This window comes from Halichoerus grypus, chromosome 12, assembly GCF_964656455.1.
Source record: "Halichoerus grypus chromosome 12, mHalGry1.hap1.1, whole genome shotgun sequence".
NCBI classification, from domain to species: Eukaryota; Metazoa; Chordata; class Mammalia; order Carnivora; family Phocidae; genus Halichoerus; species Halichoerus grypus.
Genome location: NC_135723.1, coordinates 56,829,393 through 56,846,321, shown reverse-complemented (window position 1 = coordinate 56,846,321; position 16,929 = coordinate 56,829,393). Strand labels below are relative to the sequence as shown.

General features: G+C 42.4%; 1 protein-coding gene across 8 annotated transcripts in view; it reads left to right on the top strand.

Annotated features, from left to right (window-relative positions):
* Positions 1-16,929, top strand: part of OSBPL3 (oxysterol binding protein like 3) — a 173,615-nt gene that overhangs the window by 93,074 nt on the left and 63,612 nt on the right. For 7 of the 8 annotated variants that reach the window (XM_036097218.2, XM_078059380.1, XM_036097216.2 and 4 more), the window contains exons 3-5: positions 13,069-13,185; positions 13,339-13,392; positions 14,199-14,312. In XM_036097218.2, coding sequence (XP_035953111.1) covers positions 13,069-13,185; positions 13,339-13,392; positions 14,199-14,312 — 285 coding nt within the window. The remainder of the gene's footprint in view (positions 1-13,068; positions 13,186-13,338; positions 13,393-14,198; positions 14,313-16,929) is intronic. The other variant, XM_078059379.1, reaches the window with a different exon arrangement.

Genomic DNA, 16,929 nt, shown 5'->3' with positions numbered 1-16,929 from the left:
AAGTAGGTTAAGGGATAACTAAGTGGGAGAGAGAATTGCTATTTCCGAACTTGTAAAATATGAGTAATTTCCTCTCGCCTTCTTCCCACTGCCCCCTTACATTTCTTTCCTAGAACTTTCAAAGTAACACATTTTGGAAGCCAGACTGAGCCAGATAAAGATGAGTAAGTTTTGTCTTTAGTGAAACAGTCCTGTATGCTCAAGTTTTAATTCTTTAGCCAATATCTATTAAGAAGCTATCATTAAAAGACCGTGGACAGGGATATGTGAAGCTACCAAGGACAGGACAGCTGAACAGACCACTACAATTAGGAAATTGACTCTGTTGGGGAGACTGCTTTGTAAAGAGAGCACGCTTCCTTTCTTTCCTAATATGTTGTTAGTATTTGCTATATAATAAGTTAGAAATCAGAAAGTGAATCCTTTTAAAATAATTGGCAAGTGTTTCACTCTTGAGTGTAGGGGATTTGAAATGGAGAGAGCCATTGCTGGGTAAGTCTCCATACAATTATGCAATTTGCTCTTGTCACTCTCCTGCCCCTGGGCTAATCTGAGATGGTGTTTGAGCTCTCCCAGGGTCGCCTGATGAGGGTTTATTTATGCAGTCTATTAGATTATGCTGTTCTTTAGGGAGCCCAGGCTGTCTGGGTTTGGTGCCAGAACCCGTAAGACATGAGGCTGAATGGGAGAGACTGTGCCAAGGAGTGAAACGTGAATTAAAGCTATAATGCTCAGGTGTTTATTGAACATGCTTAGTCTTCAGGTATTGAACATACTTAGTCCTACTTATTTCTTTTAAATAATCATATTTTTAGAGACTCTGAGATTTAACATCTGCCTTTTTTAAGTATAAGCTGTATAAATACCACAAGGAAGACCAACCAGTCAAGGAGGAGATACTTGAGAATGTAGTGATTCTATCAGTTATTCTGTGATGGTCACAAAAGATGACAGGTGAGAAGCATGAACTCCCTTGGTAGTTGGATGGCCTGAGTTTAAACCTTGGACTGTTTATAAACAGATTGACCTTGCACAAGTTACTGAACTCTTCTTTGCCTTGGTTTCTTATAAGGCTGTGCAAATTAGAAGAAAGGCTGCATGCAGTAGGTGCTGCATAAGTGTTGGATACATAAACCATTCACCTTCCATAAGCAGGAGTCCCAAGAGCCCTCACGCAGTACCACCTGGTGACCGCTTCCCCACTACCTCCTTTCGGCTACCAGCTGGGTGGCACAGTGCAGTCACATGGCTGGGCTTCTTCTGTCTGGGCTGGTCTGAAAGGAAGCGTTAGCGAGGGACATTAGAAATTAACAAGTATCCGTTAGCATTTTTACAGCTCATAGTATCCTTTCATACTATCCCTTGGAGTCTCAAAACAACCCAGCGAGGTCTGTATTATTTTCTACACTTTAGAAAGAAAATATGGCTCAGAGACATTAACTGACTTGTTCTGAGTCACACAGCTTGTAAGTGGTAGGAGACCAGGCAACCATCTATTTGGAGAACACTGGATTTCGTTAGGTACTAGAAAGCTGCTTTAGAAGTTCATTCAAGTCCTATGTGCCTTATGTACAAATGATTGTTATTGAAACAAACCTCCTTCAGCTGACACCTCTGTGAATGCAGGGACAAGAATAATGCAGAAGCGGTCTTAGGATCCCTTAGGTCTCTCTGGAGCTGCTGTTTTGTTTTGTTTTTGTTTTTTGTTTTCTGGTGGGCCCAACAGAGAAAAATAATTAATTATATGTTTCTGTGTTAGTTTTCCAGATTCTCACTTTCTGGGACTTTTATTTATTCTTATTGCCTACCTTTTATTTATTCTTATTGCATACCTAAGCAAGTCACGCTGGACCTGATATACTGAAAGTAGGAAGGGCAAAGATACAAGGCTCAATTCTCAATGTATTCCCGCTGTAAGTCTTGGAAAGAAAAAATGAACAAACATTTGATAGAAGAGGTGAAGACTTCAGCTAAAATGACCTATTTGAGTTGTTGGGGCTTTTTTGTTACTCTCCATGTCCACAAATGATAAACTGTCAGCTATATTCCACACTGTAAGGAGCAGGAGAAATCGGATAACACTTCTGGAAATTGCTGAATTGTTCATGCTGTTGTGCATGCAATTGCAGGATGACAAGCACAACAACTATATTCTGGTGGGTTTTAGAAATACTACCTTGGGGGGCGCCTGGGTGGCTCAGTCAGTTAAGCGTCTGCCTTCGGCTCAGGTCATGATCCCAGGTCCTGGGATCGAGTCCTGCATCGGGCTCCCTGCTCAGCGGGGAGCCTGCTTCTTCCTCTCTCTCTGCCACTCCCCCCTGCTTGTGCTCTCTCTGCCTCTCTAATAAATAAATAATACCTTAAAAAAAAAATACTACTTTGATAGAGACTACACAGGGTGCCTTAAGAAATTCAATTTATTTATCTACGGTTGGTTTCGGCCATAGCGCAGGATACACAAAAGCAGAACAGTGACCCCAAAGCTTTTGTTGAGAGCACAGCTTACTGGCTATGCAGTTACTGGAATTTTCTCTAGAAGCTATCCATGCAAATACGAACTGAACTGACTCAACAGTTCTTTCCTAAGGAGGGGAGAGTCTGAATCTACCTCAGTGATATGATGATACTAAAATGCTGAAGGCCTAGGGAAATGACAGTATAAGAAGTAGGACAGTGGCAAAACAGAAGCCTTCTCTAGAATAATCTGACATCCTTCCTAAGTCCTCTACGTGCCGGCCCTACCGTCAAGAGCAGTTGTGTCTCCCTTCGCATCTGTACACAAGCCCGCATCACAACTCAATTCCCCTTCTCTCTGTCCCACGCCAGAGCGGGCACATCCCTGGCACGTCTCTGGCTTGGTGGTTCCTTTTGCCGAGTTAGCGGGCTGAAGGTGTCCCCACGTCCCAAATGGTACGTCCACAGCCTAATCCTTGACCTTGTGAATGTTACCTTATTTGGAAAGAGGACCTTTGCAGATGTAATTAATTTAAGGATCTTGAGATGAGGAGATCATCCTGGGTTATCCAGGTTGGCCCTAAATTCAGGGATCAATGTCCTTGTAAGAAGCACACAGAGGAGACTATCGACATGGATGTGAAGACAGAGGCAGAGATTGGAGTGATGTGGCTACAAGCTAACGATGCTGGTAGCCACCGGAAACTGGAAGAGGCAAGTAATGCTCTCGTGGACTGAATGTTTATGTCCCCCCACCCCCACCCCATTCATATGCTGAAGCCCTAACCCTCCTGATGGTATTCAGAGGCAGGCCTTCAGGAGGTAATTAGGTTTAGATGAGGTCGTGAGAGGTGGTGCCTTCATGGTGGGATTAGTACCCTTCTATGAAGAGGAAAGACACCAGCACTCACTCTTACACACGGGAGAAGGGCCATGGGAGTGCATGGCAAGTAGGCAGCCGTCTACAGGCCAGGAAGCAGGTTCTTACCAGGAACCAAATCTAGCAGCGCCTTGATCTCAGACTTCCCAGCCTCTACCAAGTCTGTGGTATTTTGTTATAGCAACCTTAGCTGATACAAACACTTTCTCCCTTAGAGCCTCCAGAGCGAATGTGGTTCTGCTGACACCTTGATTTTGGACTTGGGGCTCCAGAACTGTGAAAGAATAAAGTGCTTTTGTGTTAAGCCACCTAGCTGTCAAGGCAGCTTCAGAAACCCTCCTTCTCACCCTGTGTCTATATTCCTTTGAGTCCCAGCTCAAGCCCTCTTCCTGAGGTGGGTCTAGCTCGTGTGGTTGTGCTCAAGAACTCCGGTAGCATGTTTCTTTCAGCATTTCCAAGTCTTCAGCCTCGTGGTATGTCTTGATTTTTAATATATGCTAACTTCTTGGAAGCCAGACCTTGGTTTTCCATCTTTCCATCTCTAGCACCTAGTGCTAAGCTTCAGACCTTTGAGTAGAGACTGCCTTATTAAATAGAAGGTCAGCTATGAACCAGAGTCTAACTTACTTAGCACCTAAATCATTCCTTCTTTGATTCAGAAGGCTCTCCAGGATCTTATCCTGTCACTAGGTTCTCATTATGAGAACCAGTTATTCTTACACAGACTGAGGAAGAAATCACAGATGATTTGGATCAGAGGCCGGAAGAGTCTATTCGGGTACCTACTCCTGTGATTCTAAATTATATGCACATTAGTTAGCCGGAATGTGTCTCTGCTTTGATTGCAAATTTCAATTAGCTCTGAAAAAAAAAAAAAAAAACAGTTTTGAGCACACTTGTCAGAGAGAACACTGTTATCAGCTTGCGCCATCCAGCAACGAAGTGGGTTTTCTGCAGGAGTTGTGTGCCCCGTAATTGGAGTGCAAAAGTGTGATGTCTGAATGCAGAGAGTCTGCGATTCTCTCCAGGCTAGACACCAAAGGGCAGAGCTCTATGATGCCAAAGACAGTATGATTTTTTTTTTTAAGATTTTATTTATTTATTTGTCAGAGAGAGAGAGCACAGGCAGGGGGAGTGGCACGCAGAGGGAGAAGCAGGCTCCTGGCTGAGCAGGGAGCCCGACTCGGGACTTGATCCCAGAACCCTGGGATTATGACCTGAGCCGAAGGCAGATGCTTAACCAACTGAGCCACCCAGGCATCCCTACAGTATGATTTTTTTTTTTTTAATGAAAGGTAGTAAAGATAAAATATTAAAATTGTGCTGGAAGGTATACAACAAAGAGCACAAGAGAGTCTCCCCCAATTTGTGCCTCTGGCTGAGTTCTGTTCACGTAGGAGTCTGTATGGGAGAATTTCCCTGGCATCACATGCACCTGCCCCTGTGTGAGGAGTGAGCCCAGGGGCTCTTCGGTGAGGCTGTCTGCCACTGTGACAGTGAGGGAATTCTTAGAAAGGGGTAGTGGGAAGGGCACTAGGTTGGAGTCGAAAGATTGGTCCTGGCCCTCAGAAGCCCTTCACTCCTTTTTGTGGTCCTACACAAATCATTTATCTTAGATTCCTCATCTCTAAAATGAAAGAGCTGGGTAGATGACTTCACATTCTCTTTCAAACTCTGAGGTTTAAAAGAACTACTCCACGAGGGCAAACAAACCATTACTTCTGTACCCTGAAAAAATAAATAAACCCGGAAGAGACTCTTGAGTCCCTTGCGTGCACAGAGTTATCCCGTCATCACTGGCTAACACACATGCCTGTTACGTGCAGGAACGTGCTGCCAGGCAGACTGACTGCCTGGGGAGAGAGCGGGGCTGGGGGTGAGGAGCCGGACTGGCAGGGCAGCAGGCAGCCTTCGGGGGACTCCAGTATACTCGTAGGTGATCTTGAGCAGAGAGGTGTGTGTGTGGTCTGCAGCCCACAGATGGGGCCCACCGCTTCATAGCGGGTGATGTTGGGCGGACTACGTACACCTTCATTACAGAGTCACTGGGGGCACGTAGAAGATCGTCAGGAGGTACTACTTGTCACTTGTATTGCTGTTGTCGCCTCCACGGTAGCAGCTATAACCACCCTGCCCCCACCCCTCTAATGGGCTGCATGGCCCGGGCATGGTGGCATTTATAGGTTTGGTGTAACAATTACACCTCTCAGTGACTAAATATAAGTACAGAATTGGTATGGCATCAGTTAAAGCTGTCATTATATTAACTGGAAATCTACTGACAAGTATTTCCATATGTTCATAGTATAATCATAAAAGATGATATTGATGATTCTGAGGCTTTAGAAAATCAGAAGTGCTGGGGTGCCTGGGTGGCTCAGTCAGTTAAGCATCTGCCTTCTGCCCAGGTCATGATCCCAGGGGTCTGGGATTGAGCCCTACATTGGGCCCTATGCTCAGCAGGGAGGTCTGCTTGTCCCTCTGCCCACCCCCCCCATCATGCTCTCTCGCTCTCAAATAAATAAAATCTTTAAAAAAAATCAGAAATGCCTTTAAAGTCATTAAAGGCATGTTAAATTATGCTCCATGTGATTTAATGCTAGGTATTATTGTCTTGTGAATTTTAAAAACCTGAGAAGCAGATTAAATAAATAATCAGAGCAACCCACTCCACATTCATGCCAGATAGAGGCAATCACAACACTCTTCAGCTGCAGGAAGAATGGAAGTCCTTTTCTATTTCTGACATCACTGCAGGGGACAGCGCTGAGAATCCAGCATTTGAAAGTTGCAGAGGAGACGTTCACTGTGGAAACAGCTGTGCTGGGGGGTGGGATGCTTTCAACTTGTGCACTCAGCAATATGGAAATGAACTGTGCCAGCTCATGAGCACAGATAAATGCTTAGTTGCCTTTCCAACCACAAAGCAGCTTTCTATATTTGGCCCTCTTTTGACATTCAGTAGAACAGACTGAATTTAATGCCGGACGACAGTGCCAGACTGTGTTCAGTTAAAACTGAAGCGAAGACCTTAAGAAGCCACTTTCCCCAGATGCTGTCACATTTCTCTCTCCATCTTATATTCGCGGTGAGCTTTCAGCCTGACAGCCTCGGGGCAGCATATCAGCCCGGCCAGCCGTGTTGGGCTAAGTCAGCAGGGCCTTGATCTTCCCCGGGGGCCCAAGTCCACCCTGTACTGTATCTTAGAACATTCAGCTCAAGGTGCATGTCCTGCTCCCTGGTCACCAGGTGTATGGAACACAAACAGCTATTTCAGGACCCCTGGTCCCTTGAGCCAAGAGAAGGCGGCATCTTTGGTTTTTTCTGTCCTGAGTACCAGTTCACCCCATTCCAGCACACATGATTAAAATCCCTCACCCTGAGGACTCTTGGGCCCTTTTCATACCCCCTTGCTCCTCAGAGTAGTTCATTCAGTGCGTATTTTATTCAGGGCCCCTAAGTCCGAAGTAGTGAGATTACTACATAGAGGACCCTGTCTCTGGCCTCACAGAACCACGTTCTGACTCAGAGAGAGACTCATTTGAGTGAGGCTTGTGGAAGCGCTGATGAGGGAGAGAATTTGTGCCCCAAGGAGAAGGTTTGGGGCAAATGAGAATTCACAGGTTGAGAAGTAGATGGGGCAGACATTCCAAATATAAAAAAGCGAATGAGCAAAGAATTGGGCAGTGTTAAAATGCACAGGCTGATTTCCTGCCCTAGTTCAGTGGGACTACAGGATAGGAAACATGGTAGCTCTGAGCAGGACCCTAGACCTTGCGTGTCTCTACCCATAGGGCAATGTTCCCTAACTCCTTCAAACTGCTTCAGGATCTTGGCCACTGCTTGGCATTTACTCTGGTTTATCATCAGAATTTATATATTTAAATTATAGCAGAATATGCATTATATTATAATATGTAGCAGAATGAATAAAAATGCAGGTTCCGAAGTCAGGTGGCTTTACTTCTTGGTAGCTTTATGGCATTGGGGAAGTTATCTAATGCTCTCGTCCTCATTCCAAAAATTCCCAGAAGTTTCCACATTCCAAAAATAAGGATACTAATCCAACCTCACAGGATGGTGCAAGGATTAAGTGCCATATTGTAAGTAGTGTTTAATCAGCACACTATCTGGCAGATAGTGCATGCTTAATAAATTTAGTTATTGTGTTTCATTTATTTGTTCAACATATTTATTCATACCTACTGTGCCCTATTAAGTAATGAGCAAGGCAGAAAAGATTCGTGCTTTCATGGAGCTAGAAACTGTTCTCCAATTATTTTATGTTATTATTGTTTATATTGTTCTATTTGTAGGCTCTTTCAGCAGGCCCCCTTGGATAGTATTTCCTGAGGCACTACCCTTTTGTGTTTTAAATTGCAGACTCTATAGAAGTATGGATATGACTTAATACTTCCTTGTTAACCATCTACCTAGCACCATTTATTGGGTTTGAGAACTTAATCCATTCTCTTGGGTTGAAACCCCAACAGTTAATAAACCTGGGAAAATTCTTTTATTTGATATTTATATCTGTATCTATATCTAGTGTATAGCATATATATCATATGTATAACAAATATAAAAATAATATATATATATAGTTCATTGCTGGGGTTCTAAGCAAGTTGAAAAGATGATCCCTACAACTGTTTTGGGGAGAAAAGACCAAAGTCCTGGGGATAAAAGTGGGAAAAATTCATGAATTAATTAAATACTAAGTTATTTGATAATAGACAGTAATACTACTATAAATTTTTTAATGATTTTATTTATTTAAGAGAGAGAAAGAGCGAGTGCACGAGCAGAGGGAGAGGGAGAAGCAGACTCCCCGCTAAGCAGGAAGCCCGATGCGGGGCTTGATCCCAGGACCCTGGGATCATGACCCAAGCCGAAGGCAGATGCTTCACCGAGTGAGCCACCCAGCTGCCCCGACAGTAATACTGCTATATTTATAGGAATACACAATTGATGTGGTTTAGATAATTTAGGAAAATTTCAGAAACTGAACTAAAATTTTGAAGGGTTTGCATGGGTGGAAAAGATTAAGAGAAGATTCTGGGAGGCTCGAACAATATAAATAAACTACAGAAGTGGAAATGCAGACAAGTATTACATTATATTCATTTGTATACTGCATGGAGGGTAAGGCATAATGGGGCCCCATAAATGATTATGGAAGTGGAGAGTCTTGGGAAACCAGGTTGGATGAGAGCTTGGGTCAAGATAGTGGCTGGGGAACAGAGAGGAAGAGACATAGATGATAAACATTTTGAGGATGAAACCAACAGTACTTACTTATGAGAAATTAATTAATTAATTAAGCCCTCACAGTTCCAAAGTGATCTCACTACACCATGAAGACATAACATTCCTTCTCATAGAATTTGTGTCAGGTACAGCAGTGGTTCTTAATCCCACCAAAACAATATCCCTTTATTGTGACCAATATTTTAATGACCCCTTTACTCTCCTCAAATGAAATTCATTAATAATTTATAATGAATAATAATTTTGAAAATATCACCATAATGCTTTCCTGTAATGTAAAGGAAAACTCAAAGAAAGTGGTTAATATTAAAATATTTATTTTAATGTGTAGAAGCCCACATATGATTATACCAGAAGATATAATGATGTGGTCAGATACACCTATATGTAAAATGTGACAGCTACTAATGCAGACCCGCATGGGTTGTTGTGCTAATAACTCAAATACCACAAGTGACACGGCCTTCAGCGACACGATTCTCCAGAATGGCGGGTGATGCTTGTTAAGGTCCCAAACAGAAGGAAATATAGCCTTCCCTCAGTTATCCAAGAGCTGCAATACCAAGAATTCGACGTGTGTAAAAACCATGCAGAAAAACTTTGGTATGGATGTGAAAGAGTCAAATTCTGTGCTCAAGAAATTATAAACAGGTTTCACCTACAAAAAAGTCCACTGGAACTTTGGAAAGTCTCATGGGAAGTGGGACAACTTTTCATTGTCTAAGACGGAGGCATTGGGGGACATTTACCATCCCTGGATCCCAGCCATTAGATCGCAGGAACCGTGACAACTAAAAGTACCCCCACCATTTCGCAGCCCCGGAGGGAGAGTACTGCCCCCGCAGAGAACGCTGGCTCTCAGGTTTCAGCCGAGTGACTCAAGGACAGTGACAGACAGGGAAGTTGGAAGGGGAGGATTTGGATGGCAAGCCCAGAAAAGGAGTTGGCTGCGGAGATTTCTTCCTCAGTGAAGCAGAGTCTTCACTTTCTTAAATACTTCAAATCTGGCTTTTCCAACCTGGTAAGAGTTTTAAGTTCTGAGCCCAGGTAGAAAATAAAGTGAGGAAAAAAGACGATATTTTGTTTGGCATAAATGCAAACCCTTTCTGGCTTATTTCCTTTAAATGCCAACAAATGAGCCCTCCACGTTGGCTCATTGGCAGGAATGTATTGTGTCTCAAAAATTCAGGAGAGATCTAGTTCCAACATGAATCCTTGAAACATTTTTGAAATTTAATTCTTGTTTTTCTTTAAACTACAGATATGATCTCATTCCGTTTTTTTTTTTTTCAGTTTTGTGAAGTATGCAATTAACATCTAATCCCTCTTGGCATTTGCATTCTGCACAATTGAATGTATTGAGCAGACACACGTGATTGTCTAGTATTATCACTGCATGTTGCCTTCTGCTTGGGTATCTTAAATTGAAAGGACTTGATCCCCTTAGGTACTTTCCAAAAGACTTTGAGCCATAGATTTCCATTTAACAATGATAATACACACATATACCCTCTTTCACAAATACGAATGTGCCGTATTTAACTTGTAAATAGTCATTTGGCCCAAAGACACGGGGCACATTTCAAATGCATGCTGATTTATAATATTCCGAGAACATAAATCTGTTTGCAGTCTTATTCTAAGACCAAGTTTATTTGTTAGCCAATCAGATGTATAGTATTCACAGGACAGCAGGTTAAGCATTGTGAAGAAATCAGAAGTGAACTAGACACTTTACACCCTCAAGGAGTCTGTTGTCTAGTAGGGATGATAAAATCTCACATATAATATCATAAGTAAGTGGTAAACCATTGGAAATGTAAGATGGAGTGCTGATGGAGTTTCTAGGATGAAATAGTACTTTCCTTTGAAGAAGGCTTCCTGGAGGAGGTGGAATTTTTAACTTGACCTTAAGAATTCATAAAAATTGTGACAGGTAGGACACGTTAAATTTTGCGGAATGGCTCTCTAAGCTGAAGTACATGTGGACAGAGGTCATGAGTGTGTGTGCCTGTGCGTGTGGCTTCCCATCACTTAATAATATGCATTCTCCAGGTATTGTCTGGGTGTAATTAAGTGCTTCTGAATAATTGATAGTGCTATAAAGAAATCTCATTTGACATTGTTGCCTTTCTGAAAAAGTCCTCCAGTTTAAGAGCTAAATATAATCTTTGCTTTTTTCCATTGAAGAATTCCCTTTTACAACTCCAGATCTTGGGATACTACTATAGCATTTCAAAAGTCTGGAATGTACTTTTAACTATATTCATAGTAAAGTGCAATCGGACATAAGACAGGTCTGTCAGGATTGTCACATAAAGAGTTCAGTGGCTAAAGTAGAGAGTTCTTGTTACCACGTGTTTCCCATGTATTGGACTTGACAACACAGAAACTGAGCCAGAGCACCCATGACCCCTGTGGTTCCATGCCCTTCCTTGAGACTGTTCCCTGGGGCTTGAATCAAACTGCTTCTGCTCCCTGGTGCTGGCCCAGACTTACTGTCCATCTCCCAATTCCTCTGGCCTCTACCTGTAATCCTCGCCTGCAGTCTGGAGATTTAACTAAGAGCAAGTTAGTCAACATAAAATCTTGGCCAAAAGGACACATTTGTCTCTTGGAGAGATATTTGCACCCCACGTTCATTGCAACTTTATTCACAGTAGCCAAGACAAGGAAACAACCTAAGTGTCCATCAGTGGATGAATGGGTAAAGAGAACGTGATACACACAGAGGGGACTATCATTCAGCCACAAAAAAGAAGGAAATCCTGCCTTTTGCAACAACATGGATAGACATTGAGGGCATTAGGCTAAGTGAAATAAATCAGAGAAAGACAAATACCATATGTTGTGACTTATATGCAGAATCTAAAAAAGCTGAACTCAAGGAAAGAGAGAGTAGAATGGTGTCTCCTGGGGGTGGGAATGGGTGGGAATGGTGAAATGCTAGTCAAATTATACAAACTCCCAGCTATAAGAAAAGTAAGTTCTGGGGGAGCTAATGTACAGCATGGTGACTATATGCCATATTATATTCTTGGAAAGTTGTTAAGAAAGTAGATCTTAAGTGTTATCACCACACACAAAAAAAAGCGGTAGTGATGGCAGGGAGGCATGCAGAATGGAGGGGTATCAAATCATCACATTGTATACCTTAAACTTATATATGTTATATGCCAGTAATATCTCAAAAAAGCCAGAGGGGGTGGGGAAGGACATGTTTGTCAAAACTTAATTATCCTATGTTGGAAATGTTTCTCTCTAATCTGGATGGTAGTTACTGATGGGATAGATGTATAAATTCATCAGGTTGTACTTTTAAGGTTTGTGCATTTCATGTATATTAATCCATTAGTAAAATAAAAATCCATTATCTCAGCCTCTAAAATGGGTATTGCCAATTTTGGTCTATCTTGGGGTAATTTTGCAATGCTTTGTGCATTTTCAAGCACTTAAAAATAAATTTTCAGAATTTTTAGTGTTTTTCTTTTGTATTCCCTTTTAAATCCTTTTTCAATCAATGAGTTAACACTACTAGATAGCCAACAACAGAGGATTAATCGTAATAACAGTTTGTACCTCCTCAAAATTACAAACAGCTCAGTACAGCAATAATTGTCTTCCCCCCAAAAGTTTTTGAAACAAAAGAAGGGTGTGGCGGACAACATTTCTGGAAAAAGAGGAAGAAAATACTTGTTTCAAAAGCACCTTTTTAATGCTTCAGGATTTCCAATATTTAAATATCTAGAATTTAAAGAGATTAGCTTGCAACTGAATCATTATTTTGACCATGTTGTCATGTTTACCAGCTTGCATTCAGTCTCATAGTTTTCAGCCAGTTCTTAAGAATTTTCCCATATTCTCACCTGATGGCTGTAGGTTTTGGTTAAAATTCAGATTGAAGTCTAGTGGTGAGCAAACAGTAACTCTGTGATGATGTCAAAGGGGACAAAAATAGAACTGACAGTAAAAGCTTTACCATTAGCCATGTTTAAGCACTAAAGAGAGAGAAACACTCCCTTCTAGGAGAGGCATTTTGAAGAAAAAAAAAAAAAGTCAAATTTGATGCCATTAAATTACAGCATTAAATCCATGAAGTCCAGGACCTGTATGAAAATTAAATTTTAGGGACGCCTGGGTGGCTCTGTCGGTTAGGCATCTGACTTCTGCTCAGGTTATGATCCCGGAGTCTTGGGATCGAGTCCCACATCGGGTACCTTGCTCGGCAGGGAGCCTGCTTCTCCCTCTGCCTCTGCTCACTGCTCATGCTCTCTCTCTCTCTGACAAATGAATAAATAAAATCTTTTTTTAAAAAAAAGAAAATTAAATTTTAACTTCTTCTCGCCAACAAACCTAGCCAAGCTCACCATCTTGGATGGATTTACCAGTAGGATGAAGTGTTTCTGACTGTTGTTATTATTTGTGAAGGTAGCCATTTAGCACGAACTGTTTTATTGGCACAGGACAGCTGGGAAGTGGTGGAAGGGCTGAGAGGAGAGATGAGTTACACCCAGGAGCCTCCCATTCAGAAAGGATTTTTGCTGAAAAAGAGGAAATGGCCCTTAAAAGGCTGGCACAAGGTAAGACGCTGGTCTTTGCTTCACCTTTATTTGCACCCACTCAGTACACGGTTTGTAGGCACGTATATTTAATTTGAAGTTGAAAATTGGGACTGAGGGAAGGGAAGATGTCTAAATGGGGTGTCTTAGTGAATTATACTTTCTTCCCTACAGAGATTTTTCTATCTGGACAAAGGAATCTTGAAATATGCCAAGAGCCAAACCGATGTAAGTCTTCTTCTTAATCAAATATGTTACTAAAGAATTCTGAAGGGCTAATTGTTGTCAGCTCCTGGAAGAGATTGTACACATTTGGGGATTGTATTTCTCTGAACTGGAAACCGAAGGGGGTAATAGTTCCTTCACATGGACCAGAGGTGCCTACTCCACACTGTCCCAGACCTGGGTTCTGGGTGGGCTCAGTTCGCTACTGAGTATCCAGGGGTCTCTTCAGGTCTTAGGGTTGGGCTGACATTTTCTGAGCAAGATAACAGGGATAAAACATAGGACAGGTATCACTCCCACCGTTACAGTGACTGAGGGGTTTGGTGGGGAAGGCCCTTGATGGTGATAGAAAATTCTCTATTGCATTAACACTAGGGAGACAGCCCATAAGGGCTGGAATGACTGTTCGTCCTGCCCCTTGTACGGGTCCTCCTCTCACCCAGCGCTTCCCTCTTCCTTTCTTGCTTCCGTTGACTCGTAGAGTGCTCATCTCGTCGGGTTGCATGTAGAAAACCTGGCATAATGCCTGAACCACGGTGGCTTGTCTTAGCTTCCTGCCCTTACGCCTCTTTTTAAATCACTTCTGATTGCCTTAACCCCTTGTTACTTAACCCCTCTTAGACCAAAACAGATAATGGGTGGACATCACTTAATTCAGTACCCTTTCACACTAAATGCTTGGTAAGTCATAGTTCCTCTGTTTGTATTCGTGGATGTTGGAGGGGAGGTTACAGGAGAGGAGCGTCAGGGATGTTACTACTGTTTTTAACACCCTGACCTTAAGCGGCCCTCTTCTGATGCCTCTGCAGATCGAGAGAGAGAAGCTGCATGGCTGCATTGACGTTGGGCTCTCGGTGATGTCCGTAAAGAAGTCATCAAAATGCATAGATCTGGATACCGAGGAGCACATCTACCATCTGAAGGTGAGGCTGCTTCCCGGGCGCCATCTCCTGTCGCACGGTTTCTTTAGGTTGCAAAGGGATTGCTGATGCCCTTTGATTATCTCAAAAGATCCAACCAATGTGTAGAAGATCTTCCTTATGAAAGTATTTCTAACAGATGCTATTGATATTTGGATGGACCATCTCACACACTGCTAAAGGTTTAGCATCCTTGTCGCCCACCCCCTAAGGACCACCCCTCCCACATACCGTGATTGTGACAACAGTCAATGATAAAAAAAATCTTCATGTTTCCAAATAACCCCTCCTTCCCCTAGACTGTGCCACCTTTAGTGAAGAACCATTTACCATAGGTTAAAATAGGTTCCCTGAAATACAATATTTAATATTTAGTCTTAACCTTTTAGCTAATTTTATAGGGATTCCATTAAAATTCTCATACTACAGTGAATGTCAAGAACTTTTCTCCTAAAATATGGGCCTCCAAATCTACCTCTGAAAGCGGCTTACTCCTCCTTTCTGCCCTCTCCCCTGCAGATGGTATAGATGGTTAAAAGCATGATATAGGAGCTTCAGAGGTCCAGATCTGCTTCAAATCTTGACCTGGCTACTTACTAGCTACTGGCCTTTGGCAAATTTTTTTTTTTTTAAGTTTTATTTATTTATTTGACAGAGAGAGACACAGCGAGAGAGGGAACACAAGCAGGGGGAGCAGGAGAGGGAGAAGCAGGCTTCCCGCCGAGCAGGGAGCCCAATGTGGGGCTCGATCCCAGGACCCTAGGATCATGACCTGAGCCGAAGGCAGACGCTTAACTGACTGAGCCACCCAGGTGCCCCTTTTGGCAAATTTTTTAATCCCTGAAAGTCTCTGTTTTCTCACCACCCTTCCCCAGAATAGGAATTATTATAGTGCCCGTGTTGTACTGCTGCATGGAAGAAACTTGGCATGATGCCCAGACTGCTGTAAGCTCAATAAGTTTAGTTTTTGTGTATAATTATTAGGTGGTACCTAAATGTGAGGAATTAATTGAGAGGATGTTAAGACTCTTTTCTTACTTAGGCAAATTACTTGGAATATTGAGAATGGGGGCTGGGAGTTGGGAAAATGGGAGCATGAGATGATGAGCTCCGTGTCTTAAGATGCCCCATGCTCTCCTCATAGTATCTGTGTGGTGCTTCCACAAATCTATGCATAACACATACGTGTGCTTGACTGACTGCACAAGATGGTCAAATCCATACTGTTTCCTAGCCTAAGCCCCAAGCAAAGCAGGGTTTTTCATCCTCAACACTATTGACATAGTGAACTGGAGAATTCTTTGCTGTGGGGCTGTCCTGTACATTATAGGATGTTGAGGGGCATCCCTGGCCTCTGCCCACTAGATATTGGTAACAAACTCCCTTCACTTATAACAGCCAAAAAATGTCTCCCATTGCCAAATGTTCCTTGTTTGACAATAACAACAACAACAAAAAAAATTAGGAAAGAATAGCCCACCCACCCCGTTTCAAAGGTCAGTCTCCTCTAGAATAGTTTCAGTCGTGTCTCCATGTACTTCCAATGACTCTTACTTAGTTCTGTTTTTTTTTTTAATTAAGATTTTATTTATTTATTTGACAGAGAGAGAGTACAAGCAGGGGAAGTGGCAGGCAGAGGGAGAGGGAGAAGCAGGCTCCCCGCCAACAGGGAGCCTGATGCGGGGCTCGATCCCGGGGTCCTGGGATCATGACGTGAGCCGAAGACCAATGCTTAACCAACTGAGCCACCCAGGTGCCCCACTTAGTTCTGTTTTGACATGGTCAGGAAATAATAGTTTCTTGTTCATCTGCTATTGTAGTTAATAGAATAAAAGTAATTATTAATTCCTAATTTTTGAAGAACCATAGTGCCTTAAAATAACACTATGTACTAATATCATGATAAACAACAGTTTAATATTTCCGTGTGTTGATTTACTTTAAGTTCTGTTCATGTTTCCTGTTCATTCATTTGAATGTCAGCTGTGAGTATTAGTGTAGGTATGAGCAGTTGTCTGCGGGTCCTCGTTAATAGCCTCAGAGTCAGGCAGTTTTTAAATGGCAGCCATCCAGTCCCATTGTCTTATTTTATAGATGAGGAATCTGGGCAGCCAAGGGGTTAAGTGGCTGTCCACCCACGGTCCTATATCAACTTGTGGGGTTGGAACAGAATGCTGGACAGTTATTTAATAAAGTGCTTTTATTCTTCTACCTCATTTAACCAATAAAAAAATGAGTCAAGAGGAATGTTTTGGGCGCCGATTTTTAAGGGCCTCTGAGAGCAGATCAGTGCAAAGGGTGATGTAAGATTCCTGTGAAGTTCCCGCCATAAGCGCATCTGGGAAGTGAAATACATTTCGAGGACATAATTTAGGGGGAGATAAGTAGATATAAGTCAGTTTGTATTGCTTTTTCCTGTAAATGATGTATTCAGTAGCACCTGGAGGGGTTTTAAGTCCTGAATGTACTTCTAATCAACACAACAGACCTAAGAGCCGACCTAATGTTTCCTAAATGAGTGATGGCTATAGACATCCTTGCTTTCAGCAGTGGTGGTAGTAAAGATTTTAACAGATTGACCTGGAGTTTTCTTCTCGGAAGGTAACCTACCATGCATCCT